The sequence below is a fragment of the Gossypium hirsutum genome, chromosome A03, assembly GCF_007990345.1.
Source record: "Gossypium hirsutum isolate 1008001.06 chromosome A03, Gossypium_hirsutum_v2.1, whole genome shotgun sequence".
Classification (NCBI taxonomy): Eukaryota; Viridiplantae; Streptophyta; class Magnoliopsida; order Malvales; family Malvaceae; genus Gossypium; species Gossypium hirsutum.
Genome location: NC_053426.1, coordinates 8,698,243 through 8,725,341, shown reverse-complemented (window position 1 = coordinate 8,725,341; position 27,099 = coordinate 8,698,243). Strand labels below are relative to the sequence as shown.

General features: G+C 34.7%; 5 protein-coding genes, 1 long non-coding RNA gene and 1 pseudogene across 21 annotated transcripts; 2 read left to right on the top strand and 5 right to left on the bottom strand.

The window, feature by feature from the left end:
- The first annotated feature begins 962 nt into the window (after positions 1-962).
- Positions 963-3,823, top strand: LOC107885998 (probable serine/threonine-protein kinase PBL10). Of its 12 annotated transcripts, none has more exons than XM_016809783.2 (8): positions 963-1,279; positions 1,365-1,417; positions 1,634-1,741; positions 1,987-2,311; positions 2,452-2,587; positions 2,684-2,826; positions 2,911-3,034; positions 3,126-3,823. In XM_016809783.2, the coding sequence occupies exons 4-8, from the start codon at positions 2,138-2,140 to the stop codon at positions 3,560-3,562; spliced, it is 1,014 nt and encodes a 337-aa protein (XP_016665272.1). In that variant the 5' UTR covers positions 963-1,279; positions 1,365-1,417; positions 1,634-1,741; positions 1,987-2,137; the 3' UTR covers positions 3,563-3,823. The 12 variants fall into 12 exon arrangements, with proteins under 12 accessions (XP_016665272.1, XP_040963695.1, XP_040963673.1 ...); XM_041107761.1 differs by having other exon boundaries at positions 1,981-2,311; XM_041107739.1 differs by having other exon boundaries at positions 963-1,246; positions 1,678-2,311.
- Positions 3,824-3,961: 138 nt separating this feature from the next.
- On the bottom strand, positions 3,962-8,295 carry LOC107885996 (chaperone protein ClpB1-like; annotated as a pseudogene).
- Positions 8,296-8,403: 108 nt separating this feature from the next.
- Positions 8,404-10,941, bottom strand: LOC107885997 (uncharacterized). 3 transcript variants are annotated; one of them, XM_041107721.1, is made up of 2 exons: positions 9,425-10,941; positions 8,404-9,300 (listed from the first exon to the last, which is right to left on the bottom strand). In XM_041107721.1, exons 1-2 carry the CDS (start codon positions 10,719-10,721, stop codon positions 9,080-9,082), a joined length of 1,518 nt encoding a protein of 505 aa, XP_040963655.1. In that variant the 5' UTR covers positions 10,722-10,941; the 3' UTR covers positions 8,404-9,079. The 3 variants fall into 3 exon arrangements, with proteins under 3 accessions (XP_040963655.1, XP_016665271.2, XP_016665270.2); XM_016809782.2 differs by having other exon boundaries at positions 8,404-9,160; positions 9,425-10,929; XM_016809781.2 differs by having other exon boundaries at positions 8,404-10,476; positions 10,592-10,929.
- Positions 10,942-14,464: 3,523 nt separating this feature from the next.
- LOC107886008 (very-long-chain 3-oxoacyl-CoA reductase 1) lies at positions 14,465-19,932 on the bottom strand. Its single transcript, XM_016809793.2, has 3 exons — positions 16,238-19,932; positions 16,080-16,149; positions 14,465-14,971 (listed from the first exon to the last, which is right to left on the bottom strand). The coding sequence occupies exons 1-3, from the start codon at positions 16,873-16,875 to the stop codon at positions 14,717-14,719; spliced, it is 963 nt and encodes a 320-aa protein (XP_016665282.2). The 5' UTR covers positions 16,876-19,932; the 3' UTR covers positions 14,465-14,716.
- LOC107886006 (pentatricopeptide repeat-containing protein At4g11690) lies at positions 17,616-19,917 on the bottom strand. Of its 2 annotated transcripts, XM_016809792.2 has the most exons (2): positions 18,294-19,917; positions 17,616-18,147 (listed from the first exon to the last, which is right to left on the bottom strand). In XM_016809792.2, exons 1-2 carry the CDS (start codon positions 19,915-19,917, stop codon positions 18,125-18,127), a joined length of 1,647 nt encoding a protein of 548 aa, XP_016665281.2. In that variant the 3' UTR covers positions 17,616-18,124. The 2 variants fall into 2 exon arrangements, with proteins under 2 accessions (XP_016665281.2, XP_016665280.2); XM_016809791.2 differs by having other exon boundaries at positions 17,616-19,917.
- Positions 19,933-20,614: 682 nt separating the features above from the next.
- LOC107886009 (mitochondrial import inner membrane translocase subunit TIM9) lies at positions 20,615-22,446 on the bottom strand. Of its 2 annotated transcripts, none has more exons than XM_016809796.2 (2): positions 22,148-22,446; positions 20,615-20,969 (listed from the first exon to the last, which is right to left on the bottom strand). In XM_016809796.2, the coding sequence occupies exons 1-2, from the start codon at positions 22,240-22,242 to the stop codon at positions 20,813-20,815; spliced, it is 252 nt and encodes an 83-aa protein (XP_016665285.1). In that variant the 5' UTR covers positions 22,243-22,446; the 3' UTR covers positions 20,615-20,812. The 2 variants fall into 2 exon arrangements, with proteins under 2 accessions (XP_016665285.1, XP_016665283.2); XM_016809794.2 differs by having other exon boundaries at positions 20,615-20,999; positions 22,148-22,438.
- Positions 22,447-23,406: 960 nt separating this feature from the next.
- On the top strand, positions 23,407-24,784 carry LOC107886010 (uncharacterized). The gene is made up of 3 exons (XR_001680600.2): positions 23,407-23,618; positions 23,884-24,065; positions 24,272-24,784. It is a non-coding gene; the product is annotated as an uncharacterized lncRNA (long non-coding RNA).
- Positions 24,785-27,099: the final 2,315 nt, after the last annotated feature.

Here is a 27,099-nt window from a genome sequence, read left to right as displayed (position 1 = left end):
ATGATTCAGATTATTGATCAAAAGAAAAATGATTTGAGATTAGACAAGATAAAATAAAATAAAGAGCTTAAGATTTATTCAAGGAAAGAACAGCTATAATGCAACAAAATTAAGATTTATTTAAGGAAAGAGTTGCGATAACGCAACAAAATCTTTATTTTAACATAAGGTCTGGAATCTAACCAGAAACATCCTTTCAAACACTTACTAATATTATAATTATTACTTCTTTTCTCAACCTAATGCCTGTTTCTAGACTTTGGATCATTATAACAAGGCTTAATTCCTTCAAATGCCATTAAACTATTACCTAAATACTAAATTAAACATTCTAATTCAACCCTCTTATTATCAATATTGTATCAATAAAATCTTTTTATCATCCTAGCTGGCAATTTAAACATTAAATGTCAATTCAAATCTAACTTTAAGCATATTTAAAACTTGTTGGTCATATTAGAAACACGTGTACTTATTACATAGATAATTTAAATCTGACATGTTAAAAAAATATAGTATCGTTATTTATTTTTATTAACATGTTAAATAGATTTAGTGTATGCCGGATTTGAGTTGAGATTTAAAATCCAAACTAAAGATTCGATTGATATGATAATATTTTGAGGATTCAATTTAAAAATAGTTTAAGTTTGGGATTAATTCAAAATTGGAGTTGAAATTCGAGGAGGGTTGATGGAATTAATCCTAAAACAAAACCTACCAGATTTGTCACACTAAAAAGTGTCCAAAAGCTCTGAACTTTCCATGCAAGTGAAGCTGTCTAGTCAATTCCTTGTACTAAAAAAGAGGCTTTTCTTGGGAATTAACCTATGCCATTGATACACAAAAGAGTACCCTTTCTTACCCCATTGATAATTGGCTGCTCCTCCTTCAATGAGGGCCCCTGTGGCGGTTTCAAAGCTAAAAGCTCCCACTTGAATAAAAGCCAGGGTCTTGGCTTGCCAATTGTCCCTCTATTCTCCAATTACTACAATTATCCATTAAAAAAACCATTTTTTCTTTTTAATTCAGATAGAAAATTTCACTTTTTAACGGTTTATTTATGTCATAGTTGAAACTTGAAAGCTACATACAAGGACGAAGCCAGCTGTTGAAGCTCAGCCACCATCATTTATAGAAAGGATCCAACGGCTCAGGAAAGATGGCAATGGAGTGCAAGGGCTAACCTTCTCTGACTTGACTAAACTGAGAGAGAGCGAGAGAAAGAGAGACAGAGTGTAGCACGGTACGCTTAAAAGGCGGGACCAGCCCGACATTGGTGCAATTCATCTCACCTTCCTTTAAAAATCTCTCTCTTTTTCTTAAATTTATAACCATCATCGCCATTGGCTAACTATTTGCAGGTTGCCACTAGGTACTGCACAAGAAAAATTAAAGCTTTTGCTATAATAAACTGGTAAACTTCTCTCTCTTGATGCTCTTTTTTTTAGGCCCTTCCCTGCTTGGTTTACAGAGAAAAAGATGATCTTTTTATCTGTTTTTTTGTAATATAATGGTTTTGGGAAGCTTTTTTCTTTTCTTTTCTCTTTTTTTTTTAAATAAAACTTAGATCTGCTTCATTTCATTGTTGAATTCTGGTTTGTTATATAAACCGATTTTTTCTTTGTTTTAGGATCTACGAAAGAAGAGTTGAAGATGGTGGCTTGTATTTTTCAGGTATTTGATGCAATGGGAAATTGCTTGAGTGCCGGTATTAAAGCTGAGAGCCACAGCAACACAGGTATTTCAATTATCCCACATTATGCTATAATTTATCTGTTAATTGCTATGTACTTTGAAATTTTGGGGTTTTCAAGTATAATTCTTTTTCTTACTAGTTCTGGTTTATCGAGAGCTTTATCTTCATTAGTAACTTAACATACATCCTAACAATTTGTGGGAGATGACCTTATTGTACTTCCAAAAATGGGTTAATTTCAATCAATGAATGCATGAGGGGTTATACATGTTTGAAACAAGGCTCAGTTCAAAGTATGATAGTGGTGATGGGAAAGATATTAGCAGTGAAAGCAGCAACAGCAAAGTTTCATCATTTTCAGCACCTTCGACACCTCGGAGTGAGGGTGAGATTTTGCAGTCCCCCAATTTGAAAAGTTTCAGCTTTGCTGATCTCAAAATGGCCACAAGGAATTTTCGTCCCGATAGTGTGCTTGGAGAAGGTGGTTTCGGCTCCGTGTTTAAGGGGTGGATCGATGAAAATTCCTTTACTGCTACCAAGCCTGGATCTGGCATTGTTATTGCTGTCAAAAGGCTTAACCAGGACGGGTTCCAAGGTCACAAGGAATGGTTGGTAAGTCCATTTATTAGGTGGAAAGGATTTTAATGTGTTGAGTTTGCTTGCTTAAGATGTTTATCTATGAAGCTTGCCACTTTCTGTTGTTTTGAGATTGAAGTGCTTAGATTTACTTGTGTTTGATCTTGATCTTGTAGGCAGAAGTGAATTTTCTCGGACAGCTTTATCATCCTAATCTTGTGAAACTGATTGGATATTGCTTGGAGGACGAGCACCGCCTGCTGGTGTACGAATTCATGCCTCGTGGCCGCTTGGAGAATCATCTATTCAGGAGTAAGTTCTTTTAGCCTATATGTCGGTTTGGTCGAGCAAAACTTTGTTTTAGATGCCATTTTGTTTATTTTTAACACTTTGAGTTACATGTACCAGGAGGTTCTTATTTCCAGCCTCTTTCTTGGAGCCTACGGTTGAAAGTAGCCCTCAGTGCTGCGAAGGGACTCGCCTTCCTTCACAGTGCGGAAACAAGAGTTATATATCGAGACTTCAAGACTTCCAACATCTTGCTCGATACGGTATGTGATTTGTTAAGCCAAAGCATTCTTTCCAATTCCTTTACATGGTTCTCTATGAACCTTTTTGTTCTATTGTAATTGCAGAACTACAATGCAAAGCTCTCTGATTTTGGGTTGGCCAAAGATGGGCCAACAGGTGATAAGAGCCATGTTTCTACCCGAGTTATGGGGACTTACGGATATGCTGCTCCGGAGTATCTTGCCACAGGTACTTAGCAACCTGTTTCAGTTAACCGAGTATATGTAATTTTCTACTTTTGTAAACGATGAATGATACCATTTTTTCCCTTCAACTGTAGGTCACTTGTCTGCAAGGAGTGATGTCTATAGTTTTGGAGTTGTGCTGCTGGAGATGTTATCTGGCCGGAGAGCAGTTGACAAGAATCGACCATCTGGAGAACATAAACTGGTGGAATGGGCCAAACCTTACCTTGCCAACAAACGCAAAATTTTTCGTGTCCTAGATAATCGCCTTGAAGGGCAGTATACAATCGAAGGAGCCTTTAAGGCTGTTACCCTTGCTTTGCGATGCCTGTCGATCGATGCAAAGTTCAGACCAAGCATGAATGAGGTTGTAACTGCATTGGAGCACCTCCAGGATTCTAACGACTCCAGAATTAATCACAACAATACTAACAGCGTACCTCGGAGACGTAGGCAAAGTGCAGATGATGCTACCGGTGGAAGGAGTACGACTGCGTACCCTCAGCCATCTGCTTCGCCTCTTTATGCCTGATAACAGAATCAAGGTCCTGAACCAAAGTTGCTTACCTACCAAGTATAGTGGGTGAATCGTCTCCAGAACTTGGGCATTCAGTTTTTCCATATATGCCTTTTGGCTGTACAGTTATTATATGAAGCTAATGTACTCAAAAGTTGGAATGAATGTGCAATGCCGTATTTTGATTTTGAGATTACAAAGCGTTTGTTTCACAGCGTTTGTTACACTTTGTGATCTTCACATTTCCAGTCGAAATGTAATCATATTATTATTTCATTTATGATTACTTTCTTTTGGGGTTGTGTAGGTTGTCCTTTGAGATTGAAATCAACTTTACCGACTGAGGTTGCATGATCAAGACCTGACATACTTTGATGTCTTTTGTATAGCATCCTAATACTTTCAACGTACTAAAAAGCAAATAAATTGGTTCATGAGCCCATATGATCATCTTCATCACCTATCTCTTTAATTTTCATCTCCTTCACTGCTTGTGCAGCATCACTTCAGGTGTGTTCTCCATTACGATGAACTTTTGCTAAAAAAAATACTTTTCTCTTAAAAGCAATGAAGAATACATATTATTGGGGCAACTTTTTTAACTTTTGGGATGAGTTTTTTTAGAGATGAAAAAGCAATAAATTTTAACTTTTTCAGCCAAAAAGCACTTTTGGATGTTATTTTACCTTTTTTAACCTTACTTTTTAACTTAAAATGTGTTTGATACTATTATTTTGTGTTCTCTTTCTTGGTTATTTAATATGAGTTTTATAAATGTGTTAAAAGCATTAATTAAAAATAAAAAATATTTTTTAAAATAATACAATTGTGCCAATATCTAATTACAAATATTTAATTATTATATTTAAATATTTAAATATAATTTATATATTCTAATTAAATTTAATAAATAATTAATATTAATTACTTAGAAATATTTAAAATTAATATTATATATTAAAATATTAACAATAAGTTATAATAAATTATTTTTTTATATTTTTACTAAAATATTATAATATTAATTAATTTAAACATTATTTAAATACATATTTGTTACTTTATAATATCATGTCTAAAATGGACATTTTACTTTTCAAAAGCACTTTTTGACAGTAATATCAAACACTTAAATTTTTCATCCGCTTAAATTTGAACATTCTTCTTGCTCTGATTCAGATCAATTCATCCGCTTTTTGCCCAGTCTCTGCATTGACTAACCCTTCATTCTTCTCAATCTGATACACTAACTCACTTCCATTTGGAGCATCGATGTAAACTGTTGAGTTCACATCAATTTCTTCCTTCACAAGCATCCTTGATAGCTCGGTCACAACTTTCTTCTCAAGCAATCTCCTAATAGGTCTTCCACCATAGACCTATATCAAAAGTTAAAAAAAGAGACATTGTTACTATTCAGCCATACCCTCAATGATATCTGAATATGTATAAGATATAAATGTTAATACTTACTGGATCATAACTCTCAGCAAGGATATAGTCCAATGTTGAATCTTCTACAGTCAATGCAATACCCCTTTCAGCAAGGCGGCTTGCAACATCCTTCATTCGCAATCTAGCAACTTTCTTCAATTGGTCATGTGATAAGAGGGTCGAAAAAGACGATCTCATCAAGCCTGCTAAGCAACTCTGGTCTAAAGTGTCGCCTTACCTGTCAAACAATCAAAACCATAATGTTAGTAGTACTGCTTCAAAACATTATATGACAAAGGTATATGGTGCCAAAAATAGGTCATTTAACTACCTCTTGCATGACTCGATCGCGAACAACTTGCATTGCACATTTCCCTCTAAGTCCAGAAAGAAGATGTTCCGCTCCAAGGTTTGATTTCATGATGATCACAGTATTTCTGAAGTCCACAGTGCGGCCCTGGCCATCAGTTAACCGACCATCATCTAAGACTTGAAGTAGTGTGTTGAAAACAGAAAGGTGTGCTTTCTCAACTTCATCAAAGAGTACAACACTGTAAGGCCTCCTCCTCGCTGCCTCTGTAAGCTGCCCACCTTTCTTGTGGCCAACGTACCCAAGTTGTGCCCCAATAAGTCGAGCCACTGAATGTTGCTCCATGTGCTCAGACATATCGGTCCTGATCGGCAGATTCTCATCATCAAAGAGTTGTTCCGCTAGCGACTTAGAAAGCTCCGTCTTGCCAACACCGGCTGGACCCAAGAAAAGGAATGAGCCAGTTGGTTGTTGTGGCCTTCCTAATGCAGCTCTCGACCTCAAAACAGCTTCTGCAACAGCGTCAACAGCCTGGTTTTGTCCCACCACTCTTTGATGCAACCTCTCCGCAAGCCCAATCAACCTCTCCTTTTCATTCTGTCCAATCCTCGTGACGGGAATGCCAGTCCAGCAGTTTACAACGTCGGCAATGTGTTCCGGTCCAACTGTTTCAGTTAACATTATGTTCTCATCCGCTGTGCCTTCAATCTGGGCTAGTGTAGATTCCACTTCCTGAATTTCCCCATATATCAAATTAGCAGCTATTGCCAAATCATATCTCCTTTCAGCCTCCTGTAAAGCAAGAATGAGTTTGTCTCTCTTCTGCTTCAATCGTCGAATCTCATCAACCCTTCCTTTCTCCTTTTGGTATTTCATCTTCAATGGCTGAAGCTTGTCCCTCAAGTCATCAAGTTCTCTCCAGACCTAAACCAAAAAAAAAAAGTTATAGATCCGACAAAAGTAAGAACATAAACTTAATCCATCAGTTTTTGAGAGTCAAAACTTACTTCAACCAGTTGAGCTTTGCTAGCCTTATCATTCTCTTTCTCCAATGCATGAAGCTCAACTTCTAGTTGCATTCTTTTCCTTTCATGTTTATCAATTTCGTCAGGCTGACTATCAAGCTGTAACTCCCACATTTGCACAATCTCCATGAACCAAATCAATTGCTTTGTCAGGAAGATAACGTCTTGAAGCAAAATACCAATGAATATCATTTAGAACTCAGCAAAGAAATTCAAATCCATGCTTTAAACAGATATCATTAACACTTGATCAAGCATCTCTAAAGAAGAAATATGGCATACCAGTAATGTATCGACTTGACAACTGAGCTGCAATCACCAAGGCACAGTCTTGAATCCTAACACCATGATGACCCTCGTATTTTTCCTTCAATCCTTGAAGAATGCTAATGGTGTTCGGTACACTAGGCTCAGCAACATAAACCTGTTGAAACCTTCTCTCAAATGCAGCATCTTTTTCAATATACTTTCTATGTTCTTCCAAGGTAGTAGCACCAATGCATCTAAGTTGACCCCAAGCAAGCATAGGTTTAAAGAGGTTGGCTGCATCCTTGGAACCCTCGGTTCAACCAACGCCAAGTACTAAGTGGATTTCATCAATGAAGAGAATCACTTTCCCTTCAGCTTCCTCAACTTCTTTCAAAACCGCTTACAATCTTTCTTCAAGCTCTCCTCTATTCGCTCCTGCAATTAGTGCACCCATATCCAATGCAACGAGTCGAACATCGGCAAGATTACTAGGCACATCTCCCCTCACAATTCTTTGAGCCAAACCCTCTACCACAACAGTTTTACCAACAGCTGGTTCTCCAATTAGAACTGGGTTGTTTTTAGTTCTTCTAGGCAGGATCCTAATGACCCTTCTAATTTCTTCATCTCGGCCTATTACAGGATCAAGCTTCCCTGCTTGCTCAACAAGGTCAGTCCCATATGATTTTAATGGTTGAAATGTAGTGTCCCCCGGATGCACTCTCCATCTTTTTCCCTTTTTTTCCTCGAAGCATTTTGACCTCGAATTTCACTTTTGCTGGTGTAACCCCTACTTCTTTCAACAAATCCGTAATCTGAGAATCCTCAAGGAGGCCTAGAATCAACTGATCGACCGCCAAATGGGTATCTCCGCGAGACTGTTGGGCGGCTTGGGCGTGGCGGATTGCCTTAATGAGAGAATAACTAGCACGGACTTGGTTTGGTGCAGGTGACTGTGCTGGAAGCTTTTTCAAGGCTTGATGGAATACCCTATCGACGTATTGTGCGGCACTACCACAGTCGGGCTTGGAGATTGCTTGATAAAAGATGCCTTGGGAGTCGGATATTAAAGAAACTCAACTTGGAGGAGAGTGAATTGGGCATGGCCAAGGCTCGTTGCGCGCTCATAAGCCCCGGCCATAGCCTCATTCGTCTTGTGAGTGAATTTATCGGGATTCATCCTCTTTACTTATTTTAGAAAACTTGCAAAAGGAAAAAAAAATATTAAAATGTCCAAAAACTAAACCCATTCAGTACATAACCAAAAACTTTAGATCAATGTAAATTGACAACAACTTTCTTTTTTCTGTTTGGAATTTCTATTTTCCTGAAAATGCATCTTCGTTAATTTACATTTTCAAAAACAAGAAAAACAAAGAGAGAAAGAACTGATTTCATATAAAAAGGAAGATTTTTGCTTCTTACCTTGGTGATAAGAAATAAACAACAGGAAAATCAGTTTTCTGGAACAATTTTGAAGAAAACAGAGAAGTAGAGTATTAAAATAATATTTTTAATAATCTTGAATGTTTTTCTTTTTTGGAAATTTCTCTTTCTTGCGCAATAAGATTTAAAAAAAAAATTGGAAAAATTCATAAAATAGCAAAAGGTTAAAAAAATTCAAATTTTCGTTTAACAAATCCAGAAAAATTCATTAATTATAAAAAATTCCAAAAGGATCCAAAATCTCGATTAACCCCGAACTCAACTCCATCAAAAAGGATCCAAAATCCATTCATACACTCCTATAATTATTCCCTGCAATTTCTCTTAATGTTTGGTAGACAATGGTACTAACCTTGTGGAAGTTCAATTCATTCATATACCCTATTCCATCCTTGAGCAGAACATGCACTGATTTATATATAAATCAAATCAAACCTTGCTTCATAGTACAGATGATAACAACCCAGTAGAATAACAAATGATAACTAATTACCGATTCTGTTTCATCTAAACAAACTTGAAGCGCTCAAACATTAACAACAGAATGAAAAGCAAAAGCCATGAGCATTGATGACAAATTGGTGCAGTCATGCAAATACATACAAATCTGTGAAGTTGTAACTTGTCTGTTTCACAAACGCAACCGATAACGGCAATTCCAGTGGACGCTAAAGTTGCATTCAGATTTTTTACATTGTAGGGCTTGTTCATTGCAAACCTCGCCGCAAACTTTACATGGAGGGCAATCCCATATGTTTTTCACAATAGTGAATGGATGTGGGTGATTATGAAAAAAATACTTGTAAAGGTTGCTTCCAATCTGAAGGTTGCTTCCAATCTGAAGGTTGCTTCCAATCTTCAGAAATGGGAGATCCCCAAGAGCACATTTGGAATGGAGAGTGTTATCACATCCAGCACAGTAGTAAAACCAATCATTTGGGTCCCTTTCATGCTCACACAGATCACAATAATGTTGAGAAGGATCAGAATCATCTGTACAAGTTAGAGTAAGAGGATGTCTATCATGCTTGTACCAAGTTGTGAGTGGTAGTGTGGCACATTGTAGATCTAATGTGAAATCACAACGCTTCGTGCATCTATATGCCATGTCCCATGGGTTTCCATTTCTACGACAAGCACTGCATTTCGCTGAAAAGTTATGGATAAGGAACAATAAATGCTCGTGACTTGGATGCTCCAAAGTGTCCGATAATAAAATACACCGAATGTCACATTCAAATGCGCAACCTTTATCATCGCATTTGTAGCTAAATCCATGATATAAACGTCTGCAAGAACTACATGATGGATAAACACTTGTTTTTGATTTTTTTAGCATAAGTGCGTGCTTGTGAAATGGGTGTCGTTTTTTTCTCGACAATTCAGCGCATTCTTTATGGAGAAAAAACTTACATTGCTCACAACTATAAAACGGAGTTGAGATAGGCCTCATACACCCATCACATTGGCCATCGTCGTTCATCTCCCCACTAAAAGTGAGTCTTAAATTATGATCATGATAAGCATGTTTGATCTCAACTGCTACCGTATTCTCTCCAAAACTCATTTGTTCAACAACATCGGTAATCCAATTTATAGATTCATCAAGAGCTACCATGGACCTCTCATCATAGTCTTCAGGGATGCTTTTTCCATCCCAAACTGCTTTATCTGTTGCACAATGCACATGAGCAATATAATTGCAATCAGAAGCAGAGCAATGGTAACTGCCATACCTCGTATCGACTTCCTCGTAACAAATTCTGCACAACTCATCTAGTTGCGTAAGAGAATATGAGTGAGAAATAACATGATGATGTCGCGTTATCATGATATTCTGTGGCAATGAAATGCAATTTTTATGGACAAGAAGGTCGCATATAGCACAGAGATAAGGGGTGCGATCTCCAGTGGTGCCACAAAAATCACAAATAAATGACATTTGTCTTGATAGAAGCATCCATGGGTGTTCATGACTTGCATTCGTGATTGTTTGTGGTGAGAAAAAATCATCAAGAGTAAGCTCAATCTTGCAAAAAGAGCAAGAATAAACAAACCCTTCCCACTGAATTTTGCACAAATAACAGCTACAGTTGTGAAGATGAGTAGGTGGTTTCGGCAAGAGAGTAAGGGGATGCTTACGGCGGTCGTAGGGGTGATTAATCTCAAGAGGTAGTTCTGCACATTGCTTATGAAGGATAAAGCAGCGTTTATCAGAAAGGTAACAATCTAAACAATAGTAAATTGGACCAGATAATGGTTTCATACATCCGGAGCAATCGCGATTGACTTCGTCGTTATGGTCTTGAATGAAGAACAGTGGATGTTGATGCAAAGAAGTAGGAAAATTTGGAGCAATGGATGATTGAAGCAAAGCACAGTTGATGTGCAGATCGAATTTACAAGGATCACAATGATAAACGAATCCCGAAGAAGGCCGCCTCCGACAAAAATCACAGCGCCATCTACCCTTATAAGGAGATTTAGGCAAAAGAGTGAGAAGGTGTTGAGGGTGGAAAGGATGATTAAGGTGGGGGGTTAACTCTAACTCCGCACATCTCTTATGAAGATAATACTTACAGTCATTGCAGCCATAGCTTGGACCGTCTATAAGTTCCTCACACCCAAAGCACTGAGCTGCTTCATCTGTAACACTTTGGTGTTGAATGAAGAGCAAAGGATGGTGATGGGAGAAATGTTGAAGTTCCATCTCCCCCTTTTCTTAGTCTCAGACAGGGTGAGATCCATTAGATGAAAACTTGGTTGTGGTTAAGCCTCGTGCTTACCAAAATGGTGAGAGGAAGAAAGGAAATGGTGCTAAAAGGAGGAGGTAATTTGGGGATGTCAATCAGTTCCACCACTAGCATACAAAATTGAAAAGAATGGAATTGGTAGGGAGTTGATGTGAATGCCAATAAAAAAGAAAAGAAATGATAAATAAAGGGAGAGACCATTAAGGCTGGTGGTACAAATTTAGCACAAAGGCCGAAAAGGTAAAATAGGAATTCAGAATCACTCAAAACCAAATAATGAAATTACATGACAAATGCCTTAATAATATTTTAACTATAATTACTGCAGTTTTTATATCAATGGATTAAAAGTTTAAAGTTGTGATTAAATAGATTGCCAGGTTTAATATCTTCATTTTCTCTACTGCAAATGTTTCAAATTAGTAATTATAATTTTGAGTGTTTAAAAATATTTGTATAATCTTTCAGATTTCTTAATTCAAAATTATCAATCATATTCAATATATTGAATCAATAAATTATTTGTGTGATAACTACAGCATTTTTTAAGATAATTTCTTCTATTTTCCCTTATTTTAAGAGTCATGAGTATTACCTTATAGTATTTTATTTGGCCGTTATTTTTAATTTTTTTTAATTAAATAAAAGAGTGTTTATTAATTGGAAATATGCATATTTTACAATAAAAAGATAATATGTTAAAGTAACGAAACTGCCACTTGTTTAGCTAAATACATATGATAATCAAAGGGTCAAAAATGATTTTCTTAAATTATTATAATTTTATCAAAATTTAGATACTAAAACAATGTTAAAGGAAGTGATGTTGATAATATAATAAAATTTGTTTTTAGGTTTATTGAACACTTAAATTTTACATTTTAATTAAATAAACCAAATAAAATAATCTTATATTCTACCTATAATCTTATTACAAAATTTAATTCAAGATTCGATCAATCAAACGTCCTTTATGTTACATTTGATAATATAAATTATCATTAACAACTATATATTTAGAAAATGAATTAATATGAAAATTTTAATTTATCATAGTGGATTGTATAGCATGATTCTCCAACATTTTCAACCTTCCTTATTAGTATTGGAGCAAATAATTGAGTTGTTTTATGTAAAGGCGAGCAAAATTTGATTCAACTTTTTTTTTTTTGCTTTTGACTTATTTGAATTATATAATTCAAGTTATTAGATTTTTTGAATCAAAGTAATTCAATTTTTTTAGGTGGAGCCAAATTGAATTTTTATAATTTGAATAATAAGTTGGTATAAATATCATTTGGGCTCTTGTCAATTTCGAAAATGAACAAATTGCTCCTATAGTAAAAACAATAAACAAAATAAATTTAATCTTCAAAATTTTAAAATATCTATAAAAAATTAAAAATTATATAAAACTCTAAATATTATATAAAAATGTTAAATTATAAAAAATTATTTTTTTCCAAAATGATAAATTTGAGATCTTAAAATTAATTATCACATGAAGTTTACCGTACTAAATTCTTTTGTTCTTCTAATATTTGCTTTGAAAGAGGTTTGAAATATATATATATATTCTCAAATTTATATATTGTAGCTAGAAATTTAGTTTTATTGTCAACAAAAGTTGTAATTGGTTTTTTTAACTTTTATGTTAATTTAACTAGGATAAATTATTCGACTTGATTCAACTTGAATTTCATTTAACTTGATTTAATTTGGAAAGAAAAATTCAAATCGAGCTAGGATGGTAAAGTTTAATTCGTCAACTCAACTAACTAAAGTATTTTTTACTCAATTTGATGGAATGCTCATCCCCAACTTTAATTACACTCAATTTACAAAGATTATTCAAACATACCCCACATATAAGTACAAATAGTTATTGTAATTAATAATAAAATAAATAATTATAATCAAATCTAATTATTAAATAAAATACACTAGTGGTTATCCCTCTTATAATATCGTCTCTAAAATTCGAACTTATATTCTCTCATTAAAACAATGATTCATTGAAGTTGGAGGATCAGCGTAAATGATAAGTGCAGTTCCAATGGATGCTAAAATTGAATTCAGACTCTTTACATTGTCGGACTTGTCCATTGCAAACCTCACCGCAAAATTTACATGGAGGGCAATCCCATATGTTTTTCATAATAGTGAATGGATGTGAGTGTTTATGAAAAAGATGCTTGTCAAGGTTGCTTCTAATATTCAGAAATGGGAGATCCCCAAGTGCACATTTGGAATGGTGAAAGTTATCACATTTAGCATAATAGTAAAATTAATCATTTGGATCCCTTTCATACTCATAGATCACAATAATGTTGAGAAGAATCTGAATCATCATAACAAATTAGAATAAGAGGATGTCCATCATACTTGTACCAAGCTGTGAGTCGTAATGTGGCACATTCTAGATTTAAAGTGAAATCACAATGCTTAGTGCATCTATATGCCATGTTCCATGTGTCACTTTTTCTACAATAGGCACTGTAATTCGCTGAGAAGTTGTGGAACAGGAACAATGAATGCTCTATGACTTGGATGCTCTAAAGTGTCTAATAATAAAATAATATAGATAAATAAATATCTATTGTACTTTTTAATAATCTTGAATATTTTTTATTTTGAAAATTTCTCTTTCTTGCGCAATAAATTTTTTTAAAAAATCCAAAAAAATAGCAAAAAGTTAAGAGAGATAAAATTTTTGTTTAAGAAATCAGAAAAGTTCAATAATTATGAAAAATTCCAAAAAAAAAAATACTGTTTTTGAAAAATATACATATTATTGAAAGAAAGAGTGAAAATAAAAAAATATATATATTTTTAGATAATATGTTCATCATGTAAGATAGCAGTTAGTTCTATTTTTTCTTTTTAAATTTATATATATTTTGTATAAAGGAAATTAAGATCTAGTAAAATTGAACACCAAAATTTTATATATATTTTTTAAATTACTATAAACAATATTTCCTTTATATAAAACAAATTCCAATGGTGAATTAATATATATATATATATTATAAGAACAATTTCATGCAAAAGGAAAAAAATTGCATTGTTTGATGGTGTGGGTGGGAATTCATTGGCAATTTTATGATATAAATATGGAAGGTTGCATTGTCCTTTTGTATTTTCGCTCTTTCTTTTATATATTTAAAAAAAATTAATTTTTTTAAATTTCTGGAAATTTTATATAATATTTTATATTTTTCTATTTTTTTATTTTAGGATTTCAAAAAAATAGAAGTCAACGACATGGCATTTTTTTTTTTTTGAGATGTGGTTAACAATTAGGGTAAAGTGATATACTATTGAAAATTTTAAGTACCAAACTATTGCAAAAAATTATTGAAAATTTTAAGTAACAAATTATTGCAAAAAATTATTTAAGTACCAAACTGATAATTGAGTGTAATTATGAGGTTATATAATACATTAACCTTTAAATTTTAAAAGTTTATATATTTTTGTATTTTCCATATTTATTTTATGATATTTGTTTGTAGTTAGTGATTGTCCCTTCTAATTTTAAATGTGCCTTTTTATTATACTCCAAACATGAATACTCGGTTAACTGGTTTTAAGGTACCCATTTATCTATATTTCAATCGACAGCTTGAGCAATTTTTGCTTAGCTAGATCAAACTTTAATCATTTGAACATTTTTGCTTAGCTAGAAATATTAGTATTGCATTACAAATTTTTGTATACTTTAAACTCGTAAAAGCAAATCATGCAGGCAGACGATTCATACATTTGTATGCTTTCATCCTTATCCTTCCCTACATAATGGAAGTGTCACAATGCAATTGCAATGCTTGAAAACAAATTTATGAAGCGATTACAATATTTGGGGGGTTGGACGGTTCTGGAGCTCATTCATCCAACCAAAACACTCAACTCCATGAACACAAAATACAGCAGACTCAACAATCTGTTTTCATTCCTTCTTCCTAGAATCTTTGAGTTGCCCCCTCTTTCGAATGCCAAAACAAAAGCGCAAACGCCATGCATCAACCACACTCTCTGGCAGTGAATAAGCCAAGCCCCAGAGGATGGAATGGGGCCAGTAGGGCGTGCAACGAGGTTCATAGCCTATCCACCGCATTGCTGCACGAGCATATCCGTCTGTTGATGGAACAAAGAAAGACGATCTTTTGATTGATGCCATTTTTGTTGCCACATATAATGGAACCTGCATTAAGAAACCCATTGATCGATCAGAGAATGTTAATGAATAGAGTATAGCTGCTCTCAATATTAAGTTACCCAGATCATTGGCCATTAAAGTACAACCTTCTGTAAGCTATAGCTTTTGTCAACCAACCTAAATACATCAAATTCATAGAGGTTCAACTTTTATCATGTGATTATACGAATGGATAGACTTCCTACCTCATTCAACAATAACCCTCCCTCCCTATTTTTGTCAATATAACACAGTGTAACCTTGGCTACCGATACTGAGGGTAACTACATCAAAGTTTCCCAAAGCTAATGTGAAAATTGATGACCTGTAAATGACAATGTTTTATGTAATTCAGTAGCATGAGCTAAGCGTCATTCCTGGAATTAAACTAATGTCATTAAAAAGAGAGAGAGAATAAAACGTTGTTGAATCAGCTTTCTTGTTCACCATCTTATACAGCAGCAAACTTTCTTAATATACTCGTAATAACATGTTATACTAAGAGAGTGAAAGTGATTGAAAGAGTTACAGTGCCCAAAACAGTAACTGTTTCTTTTCCCCCAAAAGAAATTAGCTAATATAAACAATTTAATATCCCAGGGTTCTTAAATAGCATAATTTATTGACCATAGTAAGTTCAATAAGCAAATCAAAATTGTCAATATTTCAGGTGAAGTAGATAAAACAAGACGCCTTTTGAAACAAGAAAATAAGATAATTATATGTAGCTAGTTTCTGATAACTTAGCAGGACAAACGGACTGCTTGAACGGCCTATACAGATTCCTTGTAGAAAACTTTGTTCCAGAATCACTATATGTTAGCAAATTAGGTTGTTTGTAGGTAGAATTTTGAACTGCAATTTACATATAATGGTAATTCTATAGAGTCATCGTTCAATTATTGATTACTCAGTCTAACAAATAAGGTGGTGGAACGGTTCCAGTAATCAGATTTCGAAATAGTAAAAAAAAGAAGCATAGCCAAGCTATTTAGACAAATCCAGCAATGGCAAAGGATAGATGTTCAAGTTCCATGAAAAAAAGCCTTACTCTAGCATTTAAAACTCCTGGAATCAAAGCAGAAAATCATAGGCATATATTAGCAAACATTACCTGACATTGAACATCAATCCCACTGTTCTTGTATTCAACATAAAGGCACCTAGAGAATTGATCAATATACCTGAAACAATCCGAGAGAAAGATGAACCTTAGATGCTAAAAGCTAGAAATGAAACCCCAATTAACTTTGCAAGTGTCAAAACACTTACGCCTTAGTAGCAGCATAAACAGCATAGAGTGGATCAGAAGGGATGACAATGGCAGCACCAGACCCAATGTTCACAATTGCGCCTCTCTTTCTCTTCACCATCCCAGGCAAAACAGCTTGAGTTACCTTTGTGGTACCTTCAACATTAACCTTAATCAAATTCATCAACAGCTCCTCATCAACCTCGTGGAAGAACCTGGCATAAGGATATGAAATCCCAACATTGTTAATCAAAACCCCCACATCCAGTCCTTCAATAGTTTCTTTTATCTTCTTCACGCCTTCATCAAGATCGCCAGTGAAGTCCACAACAACTGTCTTGATCCGAATCTTGGCATACTTGGCCAAGATTGAATCGGAAACGTCTTTGAGTTTATCAGGATTACGGCCCACCAAGACAAGATTAAGCCCTTTCCTAGCCAGCTGAAAGGCAAATCCTTTGCCGATACCATCAGTTGGTCCAGTAACAAGACCCCAGGAGCCATATTTTTTTAGATTCTTACCAGGTCTAAGAAAATTGATCCAGACCCATTTTAGAAAAACAAATGAGAACTTCAAGAGTGATAAAGAACCCAAAGTGAAAAGGAAAATAACCCAGAAAGATTGAGCCTTGAGAGTATCGAAGAAGCAGGCTTCCATGGATTACGTAAGAGGAGAAACTTGAAACTTAGGTGAATACCAAAGAAAGAGACCTAAGGGGATATAAATAGAGCGCACGATAACGAAAAGGGGAATCTTTATCAGTTCGGTTAGGCAGAAACAGATGGGAATCAAAAAGAGGAAAAGGGAAGGACTGATTATCTATAAATGAAAAAATAAAGTAGTCGGTGAAGTAGATGAGCTGAAAACCACCTTCATTAACTACTTAGGAGTTTGACTGTTGAGGGGCCTTGGTATAGACAGGAGAATAAAATCACAGTGGAGGAGAAGAAACGTGCGAACTAGCTGATTTAATAGAAATAAGAAACCTCAAAGCTGAAAAAGCTAACAGTAATTTAAGAGGGGATGAAATTAAACCGTGAGTTGTCGCCCATGTGTGCGAATCTGTGCGTAGAGTGGACTGGAGAGCACTTTTCCCCGTAATTACTAAAATGCCATTTTATTCATTTTTTTGTTTGTGTAAAGACCAAAAAGTCCCCATTACTTTGACAAAATTGTCGAGGTGCACCTGCATTTTCAATTTATCCAATGTGGTACCTAAACTTTTATTCCGTCTATCAATTTGGTATCTGGCCCTAATGGTGTTAAATACTGATGCGTGGCCCAATCATGGGCTGCCGTTGGCATTGTGTCAGATAAAAGAGCTAAATGATCAGAATAGGGAGACTTCCATAAAAATTGTTGGATCAAAAATATTTTAAAAAATAAATAAACTTTTCTTTATCCCAAAGTAACATAAAATTGCATAAATTAAAGACCTGAAATTAAAAAATATAAAAAAATCAGGAATTTAAAAACAAAATCTTCAAACCCTTTCTTCGTCACTGTCTTCTTCATTTCCCAACACAAATCTTCAACTACTTGCTTAGAGATGTATAGTGGCAAATTATAATTCAGAAGTTCAATCTAGAGGTTCTATATCACTTTCATTTGCACCATTCAGCCGGACTCTAAATTAGCTGTTGGCCTTGAATTTGCAATATGGGAAGTAAAGGGCTATAATCATATCATCAACCAATCAATCTAGAGGATCTTTTCAACAACAATGGAGTTAATGAACAGTTAATAGAGAAAGTGGTTGAAGCTTACAAAGAAATGGAGCAAATACCCCTGAATGAACTGCTTGTATATCTCATGTCTCCTCCTTCAGAACTGGTAGCCATTGAGCTATAATTTTTGGTCTCACTTTATTCACAGCATCCTGCATTTCCTTTTCCTTCAAAATATATCACATCCAGGAGTTTCTCGTATCTTCCTTCACACAATGAAAGCTCAGTTTTATCAATTTAAGCCATCAGGCATCCACATTTTACTTAATTGTGTGCTAGAAACCTTCAACTATGTATTGTTTTTGGTTTCAGAGATTAGATTATATATGGAGACTGTAGGTTTAAAACCTGATTCAACCATCTCAGTCACTAAGGCCTCAGCCTCTTGCCATTTCCCATCCTTGCAAAGAACTCCAATAGTAGAGTTGTAGCTAGCTACATTAGGAACCAGCCTTTTCTCTCTCATTTCTTGAAGCAGCCTCAGGGCTCTATAGGAGCTACCTTGTTTGCAATACCCGTGAATCATCGTGTTGTATATCACATCATTAGGCTTCAACTGCATTTCATCCATTGATGTAAATAGTTTCCATGCATCCTTCATGTTTCCCTTTATGCACAACCCGTGGATCAAGACACCGTACGTGTAAACATCCGGAACCAAACTGGCCTTCTGCATGAACGAATATAACTCAAATGCTTTCTCTGTGTTTTCTGATCTAAAGAATGCATCAATTACAATTGTATACGTTACTTTAGAAGGTCTTATCCCTCTCTCCTCCATTTCCTTCACCAATTTAGCAATTGCTGTCGAGTCTTTCGCTCTAGAGGATGCCGAAATAAGAATGTTATAAGTCACCAAAGATGGAGATTGACCCTTGGTTTTCAATTGACCAAATAAATACCTAGCCTTCTCCAACTTTCCAACATTACAAAAACCATCTATGAGCGAATTATATGTAATCAAATTCGGACTTAAACCAGTCCTCTTCATTTGATCCACTAATTTTTCAGCCTCCCTTAACCTTTTCTCTCTACACAACCCACCAATCAATATATTGTACGTAACAACATTACATGCTACTCCTCTTTCACGCATTTCATCGAACATCTCGAAAGCTTTATCTACTTTTCCCTCACTGCAATGCTCTTTCATCACTGAATTGTAAGTATATAAACTAGGAATTACCCCTTTACGCTGCATCTTCTCATATAGCTCTAACCCATCATTTTCAAGTCCCCTTTTAAACAACCCATTGATTAAAACCGTGTATGTATACTCATTAGGAACCAAACCAATCTCCCCCATTTTGGCAAACAACAGCTTTGCCTGCTCCAAGTCACCATTTTTACAGCACCCATCAATCAAAGTAGTATATATAACAACATTTGGAGCCAAACCCAGCTCTTCAATCTGATCTAAAAGCTCAAAACTTTTGCCTAAATCCCCTGCCTCGCAACACCCTTTGATCAGTATCCCAAAACTATAAACATCCAACTTAACCCTACCCTTGGATTCTTGAAATAGGGTCCAAGCTTTCTCAAAACAATAAAATTTTATAAGGAAATCCATTATGCCATTGAAAGTATTGGGTCCAACCATAAAGTTTTTGTCTACCATTTGATTGAAATAATAAATGGCTTGATCAGGTAACTGGGATTGAACATGGGCGTTGATAATGGATTCGTACAGACGGATTTGATTCATCGAGTTGGGACTAAAACAGTGTTGAGTTAAATAGTGGAATAGAGACGAAGGAGTGAAGAAAGGGGAGGAGATTCTACCAGAGATAATTTGGAGGAGAAGGGACTGAGAATGAAAGCGCAAGTTGGAAGAAAGAAGAATGTGTAGAGTGAAGGATATGGATTCAGGGGTGTGTTGAAGACCTTGGAGGATTGAAGAGTTGAACAGGGAAAGAGCTTTGAGAGGTGGGTTCTTCGCCATTTTGGGAATGAGAGTCAGAGATTGAAGCATCGTGGTTTAGATTTTGGATTGTTTGGGATAAACAGGGAAATATATAATAAGGTTGTTATACTTGTTGGTTGGTACGAGGAATGGCTATTCTCATGTCTTTTGCTGATGTTTTTCCCTTCTTTTCTGGTAATCTAAGCTCAAATTGCAGAGAGTTTTGATTTTGACCCATAGATAAATCTAAACTCAAATTTGATCCAACTTGACATTATCATAATAAGTTAGCAATCTAAATTCATTTAAAAATCTAAATTCATTTAATTTATATTAACTTGAATCTGAAATGATTTAAGCTCAAAAAAACTCATAAACAACAATAAAAGCATCTCAAAATAGTTAAAAAAATCTTAACTTGAAAAAAAGCCTCAAACTCGATTAATTCAAATAAAAATTTAATTTAAACCTAAAATGTTTCAAAGTAAAAACTCAAACAATCAAAATCCCAAATTAACCAACCGAAAAATTTAAAAATCCAAATAGATTCAAGCTGGATTAACATGATCCAAAATCAACCCGATTAAATCTCAAACTAAGCATTCGATTTTGTGCCTGTAGGTTTTCTTTTCGCCTCAATTTCCAAAGAGATGTTGATAATCATAAGCAACCCCATAATATGCCACCACCGTTTTGCATAGGGTCATGTCTTGAGAACAAAAAGGAAATAAAGGGATTTCAACATCTGTGAATGAACCATCTTGCATAACGAATATCTATTCAATTGTATTGAATTTCTTATGAGGAAATCAACAATAACAAATTCTATGATTTAACAACAATTCTCAACCCCAGCAACGTAATGCTTTTCATCTGCGGAAGAACCCAATTTATCCCAAAAGAAGAAAATTCTACATGATATGCAAAAACATTTTGAGCTCCAACTCATGGTCGTTTATTAGCTTTAATCCTGTGTTGCGGCCTGCGAGTTAAGCTCTGCAAACCTCAGTCCTACACGCATTGAGTGCTTCAAGAACTTCTCCGCGCATCGCATGACGCAGGTCTCCTCTTGCTTCTGCAGAGTCTTGCGAGTGAAGTTGTCCACGCAGTCATTGAAGCATCTATCCACAAGAGAATTATACATTCTTAGACTGCACATCAAAGAACAGATAATTAGATCAATACAGACACCTCCATAGCAGTAAGGAGGTGCTTAGATTCAAAAGCACAAAGCAATTAACCAGACACAGGTCCATTTTTGTTGGTTAATTGGAATTGGCACTTTAATAAGTACATATAGAAGTTTACAAAGCCTTCAAAGCTATGGAGAAGGTTGTTTATTGAAATATGGACATCGCAAAAACCCTGCCAACCCCCTTTTCTGTCTTAAAAGAGGCATTTGCCTTAGGGCAATAATGCCAATAAGTCTATGCAAATAACAATATCATAAGCATCAATCATTCCCCAATCCCAGGTAGGCATTATAAACAAACAAAATCCAGTGTGGCATTATAAGCAGTATCAGGAAAATCAACATAAACATAATTGTAGCACTACATTTGATGCATGAAAAAGCTGACATTGATTTAAGGATCTAAAAATTCAGCAACCAGTGACTGACAAGGCAACTTAACCCACAGAAGATGTAAGGCCAGTTCTAAACAAAAACAGGAAAGATCAATTTTGGGATAGCTATAGTCCAAGTGAAGATGTGTCAACCACCAAACTTAACTCCATTCTATGAAAGCAAATACAACAAAATGCTACCAACAAGCTGTTGGTTGAGACAGTAGCGGCCTTGTTCGGTAAGGTGAGATTACGAATGAATCCCGAAATATGCACTTGTCGCGAGGATTTTATCTAAAGAGCTCCAGACCCGATGGGCTTAATCTCAAGTCTAATGTGGCTTGGCGCAATACTAGCTAAATCATCATTAAAAAGGGTATCAGAATTCATGTTGTAGAAATGTAGTTCCCAAAACGTCCAGAGGCAACACAGAAAAAAGCTGCACGGGTTTTAAGGAGAACATCTCTTTAGCTTCTCATTATAAACAAAGCAGCAAAACCCAGATGGAAATTTGGGACCCCTGCATTATCTACAATCTGAGAAGCTAACCACAAACCAAACCAAACATAACAATTAAAAATAAAACCCAAAAATTATACACTCCAAATAAGGAGAACCCATTTCCTAAAACTTCATTACATAACCAATTCAGGAAGCAAATAGGGAAGTCAATAAGCGAATTTGCAGATGGAAAAATGGGAAGTTTGAGGGGAAAAAAGAGCGTGAAACACACCTATCACGAAGCTGAAGATGGTCGATCATGGCGGACATTCGGGCCTTATCTTCTTCAGGGAGACCCTCGAGACCTGCTAACATGTTCTTGTCCATACTGGATCCGAATGTAATTTCCTTTTAGGATTTTGCTTAGGGTTTATATTTTACTTTACAGTAAGGCTTTAGTCGTTCCGTTCTTTAAGAGAAACCCTAGGATTCGTGACATTGGAACGGCGTCGTTGAAACTCTTAAGGGGACTTTGGATATATAAAATGCGAAACCAAATAACATAGACAACTGTTGATGTATCAACTCGATGGGAATTAAATCGTATATTTGTAAATTAATAAAAATGTAATTTGATTAATAGTTTTTTATTTTTATAATTTTTAAAAATAAAATTAATTTTTTATTATTTTTAAAGTTTAAAGTGTAATTTTATTACTAATATTTAAAATTTTATAAATGATAAAGAGGCTAAAAAGGAAATATTCTATTTTAGGGAGTCGATAACCTTGAGAAGTAGTTTGTCCCTTATACTTATTCAATTGTACCTAATTGGTATTTTAATATTTTTTAGGCTTTGTTAGTACCTAAAATTGTATTACATTACTCAGGTTGGTATCTTTGCATTAACACAGTTAGTTTATATATACGCGGCACTGATAGTCAATTCAGTGATGACAAGTGGCAATCTCTTAGTATGCCTCATAGTAAATTTAAATTTTTAAAAAGAAACTTTAAAAATAATAAATTAATAAATATTTTTTTTGTTCACATCAAGAATGAATCTAAACAAATGATTGTCCAAATATATCTGAATTTAGACATCTATTTGTCTTTATTCATTCTAGATGTATTTTCAATAAGTTTATATATTTTTTAAATTTTTTTTACAAAATATCATGTTATTTGTATTATTATTTTGAAATTAAAATATATATAAATTAAAAATAAAATATATAAATTAATAAAAAATATAAAAAATTTTATATAAAAAATAATCCTAGATAAATGATTATCTAGATTCAAATGCATCTAAACAACTATTTATCAGGATTCATTGTAGCGGTGCTTTTTAGTTTTTTGAAGAAATCGGCTGAATATTATAATAAAAGAACATGTCCAAACAACATAATATCCACAAAGTCAGCTTAAGGCCCACTAAAGAAGGCCTGAAAACCTGTATGGGAACCAGGCCACACACCGGTTGGCCCAAATCCTAAAACAAAAGCAAACAAATAAAAGAACCCTATTCAAATAAATAAAAAATAAAATGAAAATCTATTCAAATTTCAGTCGACAAAACAGCTGGCCTCCATAAAGTCATTTCATTTCCCATCACCAACTTAGCCTTAATGGTAGCAGATCTCCACAAATCTTTTAGTCTTCTGCTACATATTCAAAACCACTATTTTCTTTCAGTCTGGATGCCTTGGACGCTTCCTCTCCATAACGCAATGGACGAATCTGGGAATATCTCCGACCAGGTAATGACCTTCCCCCTTCTTTAAAGCCTTTACTGCAACAAAATGAGCAAGTATGTTTTCTTATCTAGGAACAAAAGAAATCTGAGATTTTGGAAATGGCTTTTTGTATTCTGAATGTCTCGAATGATAGCTCCGATCACCGATCTCACATGTTCTGAACTTTGGCATTTTGAAATAACTATTCTTGAGTCTCCTATTACTTGCAAAACATTAAACCCCATAGAAATTCCTAATAATGAAGCTTGTAACCCTGCATGTGCTTCAGCCGCAAATGGAGTTGCAATATTGGAATGGATGACTAATTTGGAGGCCAATATTTCCCCCTCTTCGTTTCGAACAACTAACCACGAAGCAGATCTTGAAAGTTGTTGGTCAAAAGCGGCATCGAAATAAATCGCCACAGATAGTCTTCTTTCAACAGACTTAGGAACCATGCTAGCATCTAAGGTAAGTTTTTTTCTCCTTAACTCCTCTTAATTCTGACATATAATTTACAACTTGTGATGAAATGCTTCTGCTTGTTGAGTGTTTATTTTCGTAAATTAACTTATTTCGGCTTGCCCAAATTAACCAAAGCCCACAATAAAAATGGCGACTCTGTTCGTTTGTTCCTTGACTGAATACCCAGGTTAACCAACTCCATACACTATCAGTGTTGTTTTGCAGTACCCAAGAAAGCTTTAAAAATCTCCATACTTCCATCGTTGTAGGGCAGCTACGGAAGATATGGTTACAGTCCTCCTCCACCTGTTTACACTGGGAACAACGAGCATCAAAAACAACTCGTCTTTGCTTCAGATTAACAAAAGTTGGAATGTAATTCCAAGATATCCTCTAGATTGTAATTTTAACTTTCGAGGGCATTTGTAAATTCCATAGCTTTTTGAAAAAACTTTTAGTTTCGGTCTGTATAATAATAGGATTTAGAGTAGCCTCATGTAATAGTTTGTAGGCGCTTCGAACAGAAAAATAACCAGAAGGCTCTCCTTTCCAGACTTGGAAGTCTTCATGCGCTACGCTACACTCACCAAAGGAATCTGCTTGATCTTTCTAGCTAAATCCGCTCTGAATGTATTGTCAATTAAGTCTGCTTTCCATGTTCTGTTAGCTTCATCTATCAAATCCGATACTAATACAAAATCATCATTTTTGTGTTGGTACTGCAATCTATCTTCTTCATTGCCCGAAATCCAGATGTCCGTCCAAACAGAAATTTGATCCCCTTGCCTACCCTCCAACATAGCCCTCATTCTATCACTCCTTTTGCCAACCAGATGCTCCTCCAGGTAAGTGAAGGTAAGTTCCCTAGTAGGGCAGTTAAAAAACACGCATTTGGATAGTATTTAGCTTTCAAAACACGGGCTAACAAAGAATTCGGATAGTTAATAAGACGCCAACCTTGTTTAGCTAATAATGCTATATTGAATTTATCAAGTTTTCGAAAACCAAGTCCACCTGCATCTTTTGATACACAAATATCCTTCAAAGCACACCAGTGGATTCCTTTTTTCCCCCGATTTTTTTGCCACCAAAATTTAGCTATTATACCCTCAACTCGTTGCATAAAGACTTAGGAAGCAAAAGCAAGCCATAGAATAGGTTGGAATGGATTGTAAAACAACTTTGATAAAGACCTCCTTACCTCCTTAAGAAAGATACTTAATGTTCCAATTATCAATTATTTGCTTTAATCTATCCTTCAAAATCTGGAAACCTACTTTCTTCATTCTACCCACCAAATTTCGTAAACCTAAGTATCTTTCTAGATCATTAGAGCTGCGAACTCCAAGCACCCTAGTTATTACCCTTTTCTCCTCTTCCTGCGTATTGGTATTGAAAAAAATTATAGATTTCGTGAAATTAACGCATTGACCAGAACCGAATTCATATTCATATAATATCCTTTTCAATGAATTTGCTCATCTCTCTATGGCCTCCCCAAACAAAATACAATCATCCACAAAAATCAAATGCGAGATCTGTGGCCCACTTCTACTAGCCTTTACTCCTCGAATTAAATTTCCTTCTGTGGCTAATCTCATAAGACTAGATAACCCTTCTCCACAGAATAGGAATAAGAACGGGCTCAAAGGGTCACCTTGTCTAAAACCTCTAGAGGGGACAAAATTTTCTCCAATAACACCATTAAAAACCACTAAATATGACACTATGGTTACACATTTCATTAACACATCAACCCATTCTGCATCAAAACCCAGTTTCTTCATAATTTTTTCAACAAAACTCCATTCAACCCTGTCATACGCTTTACTCATATCTAATTTCACCGCCATAAACCCTTTCTTCCCCACTCTTTTATTCTTCAAAGTATGGAGAATTTCATATGCCAATAGAACATTATCACAAATAAGTCTCCCCGATACAAAGGCATTTTGAGCTAGATCAATACATTTATTCATCACATGACGAAGACGATTAGCAATAACTTTAGCCAATAGTTTATAAAGCACATTACATAAACTGATTGGCCTAAAGTAGGTAATATTCAAAGGATTGGGGACTTTTGGAATTAACACAATATTTGTTTTGTTTATTAAACTAATATCCATACCTCCATTCAGTTTAGCAAGACAAAATGAGGTAACTTATTCCCCAATAATTGGCCAGCATTTTTGATAAAACAACGCCGAAAATCCATCCTCACCTGGGGCTTTTGTTGGACGCAACTCTGCTAGTGCCTCACGAATCTCTTCTGTTGTATACCTTGCTTTCAACCTTAAGTTATCTTCATCCAAGATGCAACGAATAATTCCTGCCAAAATATGATCAAAATTACCCCTCCTTCCAACATAAAACAATTGTTGAAAATACAATCTGGCTATTCTCTCCATTTCCACGATATCTTTTGTGTCTCTGCCATCATCAAATTGCATTCTACTAATAAAATTCCTATGTCTTTTCTGAGTAGCCTGCTTGTGAAAAAAAGCTGTATTCTTATCTCCATTCTTCAACCAGTTAACTCGTGCCCTCTATTCCCAATAGCGCTCATCTTTTTCAATCTCAAAATTAAGTTGGATTTTAGTATCTATGAGTTCAGACAAGTTTCCATCATTTCTTTCATTCTCCTTAGTTATTTTATATATTTGTATATACTTTTATAAGTTTTTAATTTTTTTTAACTTTTATAACTTTTTATTTTTTTTTACTTTTTTAATTTATATATTATATATTATAATATTAAACATTTTTTATAATTTTTATTTGTATGTATTTTTATATTTTTATAATTCTATATTTTATATTTTATATATTGAAAATAATAATAACTTAAAAATTGGTATTGTGTAAAAAATTAAATTTATATAAATTTATTGAAAATACATCTAGGATAATTCTAGACATATGGGTGTCCAAATTCAGATGTACCCGGACAACTTATTGTCCAAGTTCATTCTAATGTGAAAAAAATTATATTTTCTATTAATTTGTTTATTTTAAAAGATTTTTTAGCTTTTTAATC

Excerpts from the sequence above, each read along its gene's own strand:
- LOC107886006 (XM_016809791.2), bottom strand. The coding sequence starts at position 19,917 with ATGCTTCAATCTCTGACTCTCATTCCCAAAATGGCGAAGAACCCACCT.
- LOC107886009 (XM_016809794.2), bottom strand. The coding sequence starts at position 22,242 with ATGGACAAGAACATGTTAGCAGGTCTCGAGGGTCTCCCTGAAGAAGAT. Across the intron at positions 21,000-22,147 it reads CATCTTCAGCTTCGTGATAG|TCTAAGAATGTATAATTCTC; the intron begins GTGTGTTTCACG and ends TTTGATGTGCAG.
- LOC107885998 (XM_016809786.2), top strand. The coding sequence starts at position 1,657 with ATGGTGGCTTGTATTTTTCAGGTATTTGATGCAATGGGAAATTGCTTG. Across the intron at positions 2,588-2,683 it reads GGAGAATCATCTATTCAGGA|GAGGTTCTTATTTCCAGCCT; the intron begins GTAAGTTCTTTT and ends TACATGTACCAG. Across the intron at positions 2,827-2,910 it reads CCAACATCTTGCTCGATACG|AACTACAATGCAAAGCTCTC; the intron begins GTATGTGATTTG and ends TTGTAATTGCAG.
- LOC107886008 (XM_016809793.2), bottom strand. The coding sequence starts at position 16,875 with ATGGAAGCCTGCTTCTTCGATACTCTCAAGGCTCAATCTTTCTGGGTT. Across the intron at positions 16,150-16,237 it reads GTTTATGCTGCTACTAAGGC|GTATATTGATCAATTCTCTA; the intron begins GTAAGTGTTTTG and ends GGATTGTTTCAG. Across the intron at positions 14,972-16,079 it reads GGATTGATGTTCAATGTCAG|GTTCCATTATATGTGGCAAC; the intron begins GTAATGTTTGCT and ends TTCTTAATGCAG.
- LOC107885997 (XM_016809782.2), bottom strand. The coding sequence starts at position 10,721 with ATGGAACTTCAACATTTCTCCCATCACCATCCTTTGCTCTTCATTCAA. Across the intron at positions 9,161-9,424 it reads GTTTTATAGTTGTGAGCAAT|CGAAATGCAGTGCTTGTCGT; the intron begins GTAAGTTTTTTC and ends ATAACTTTTCAG.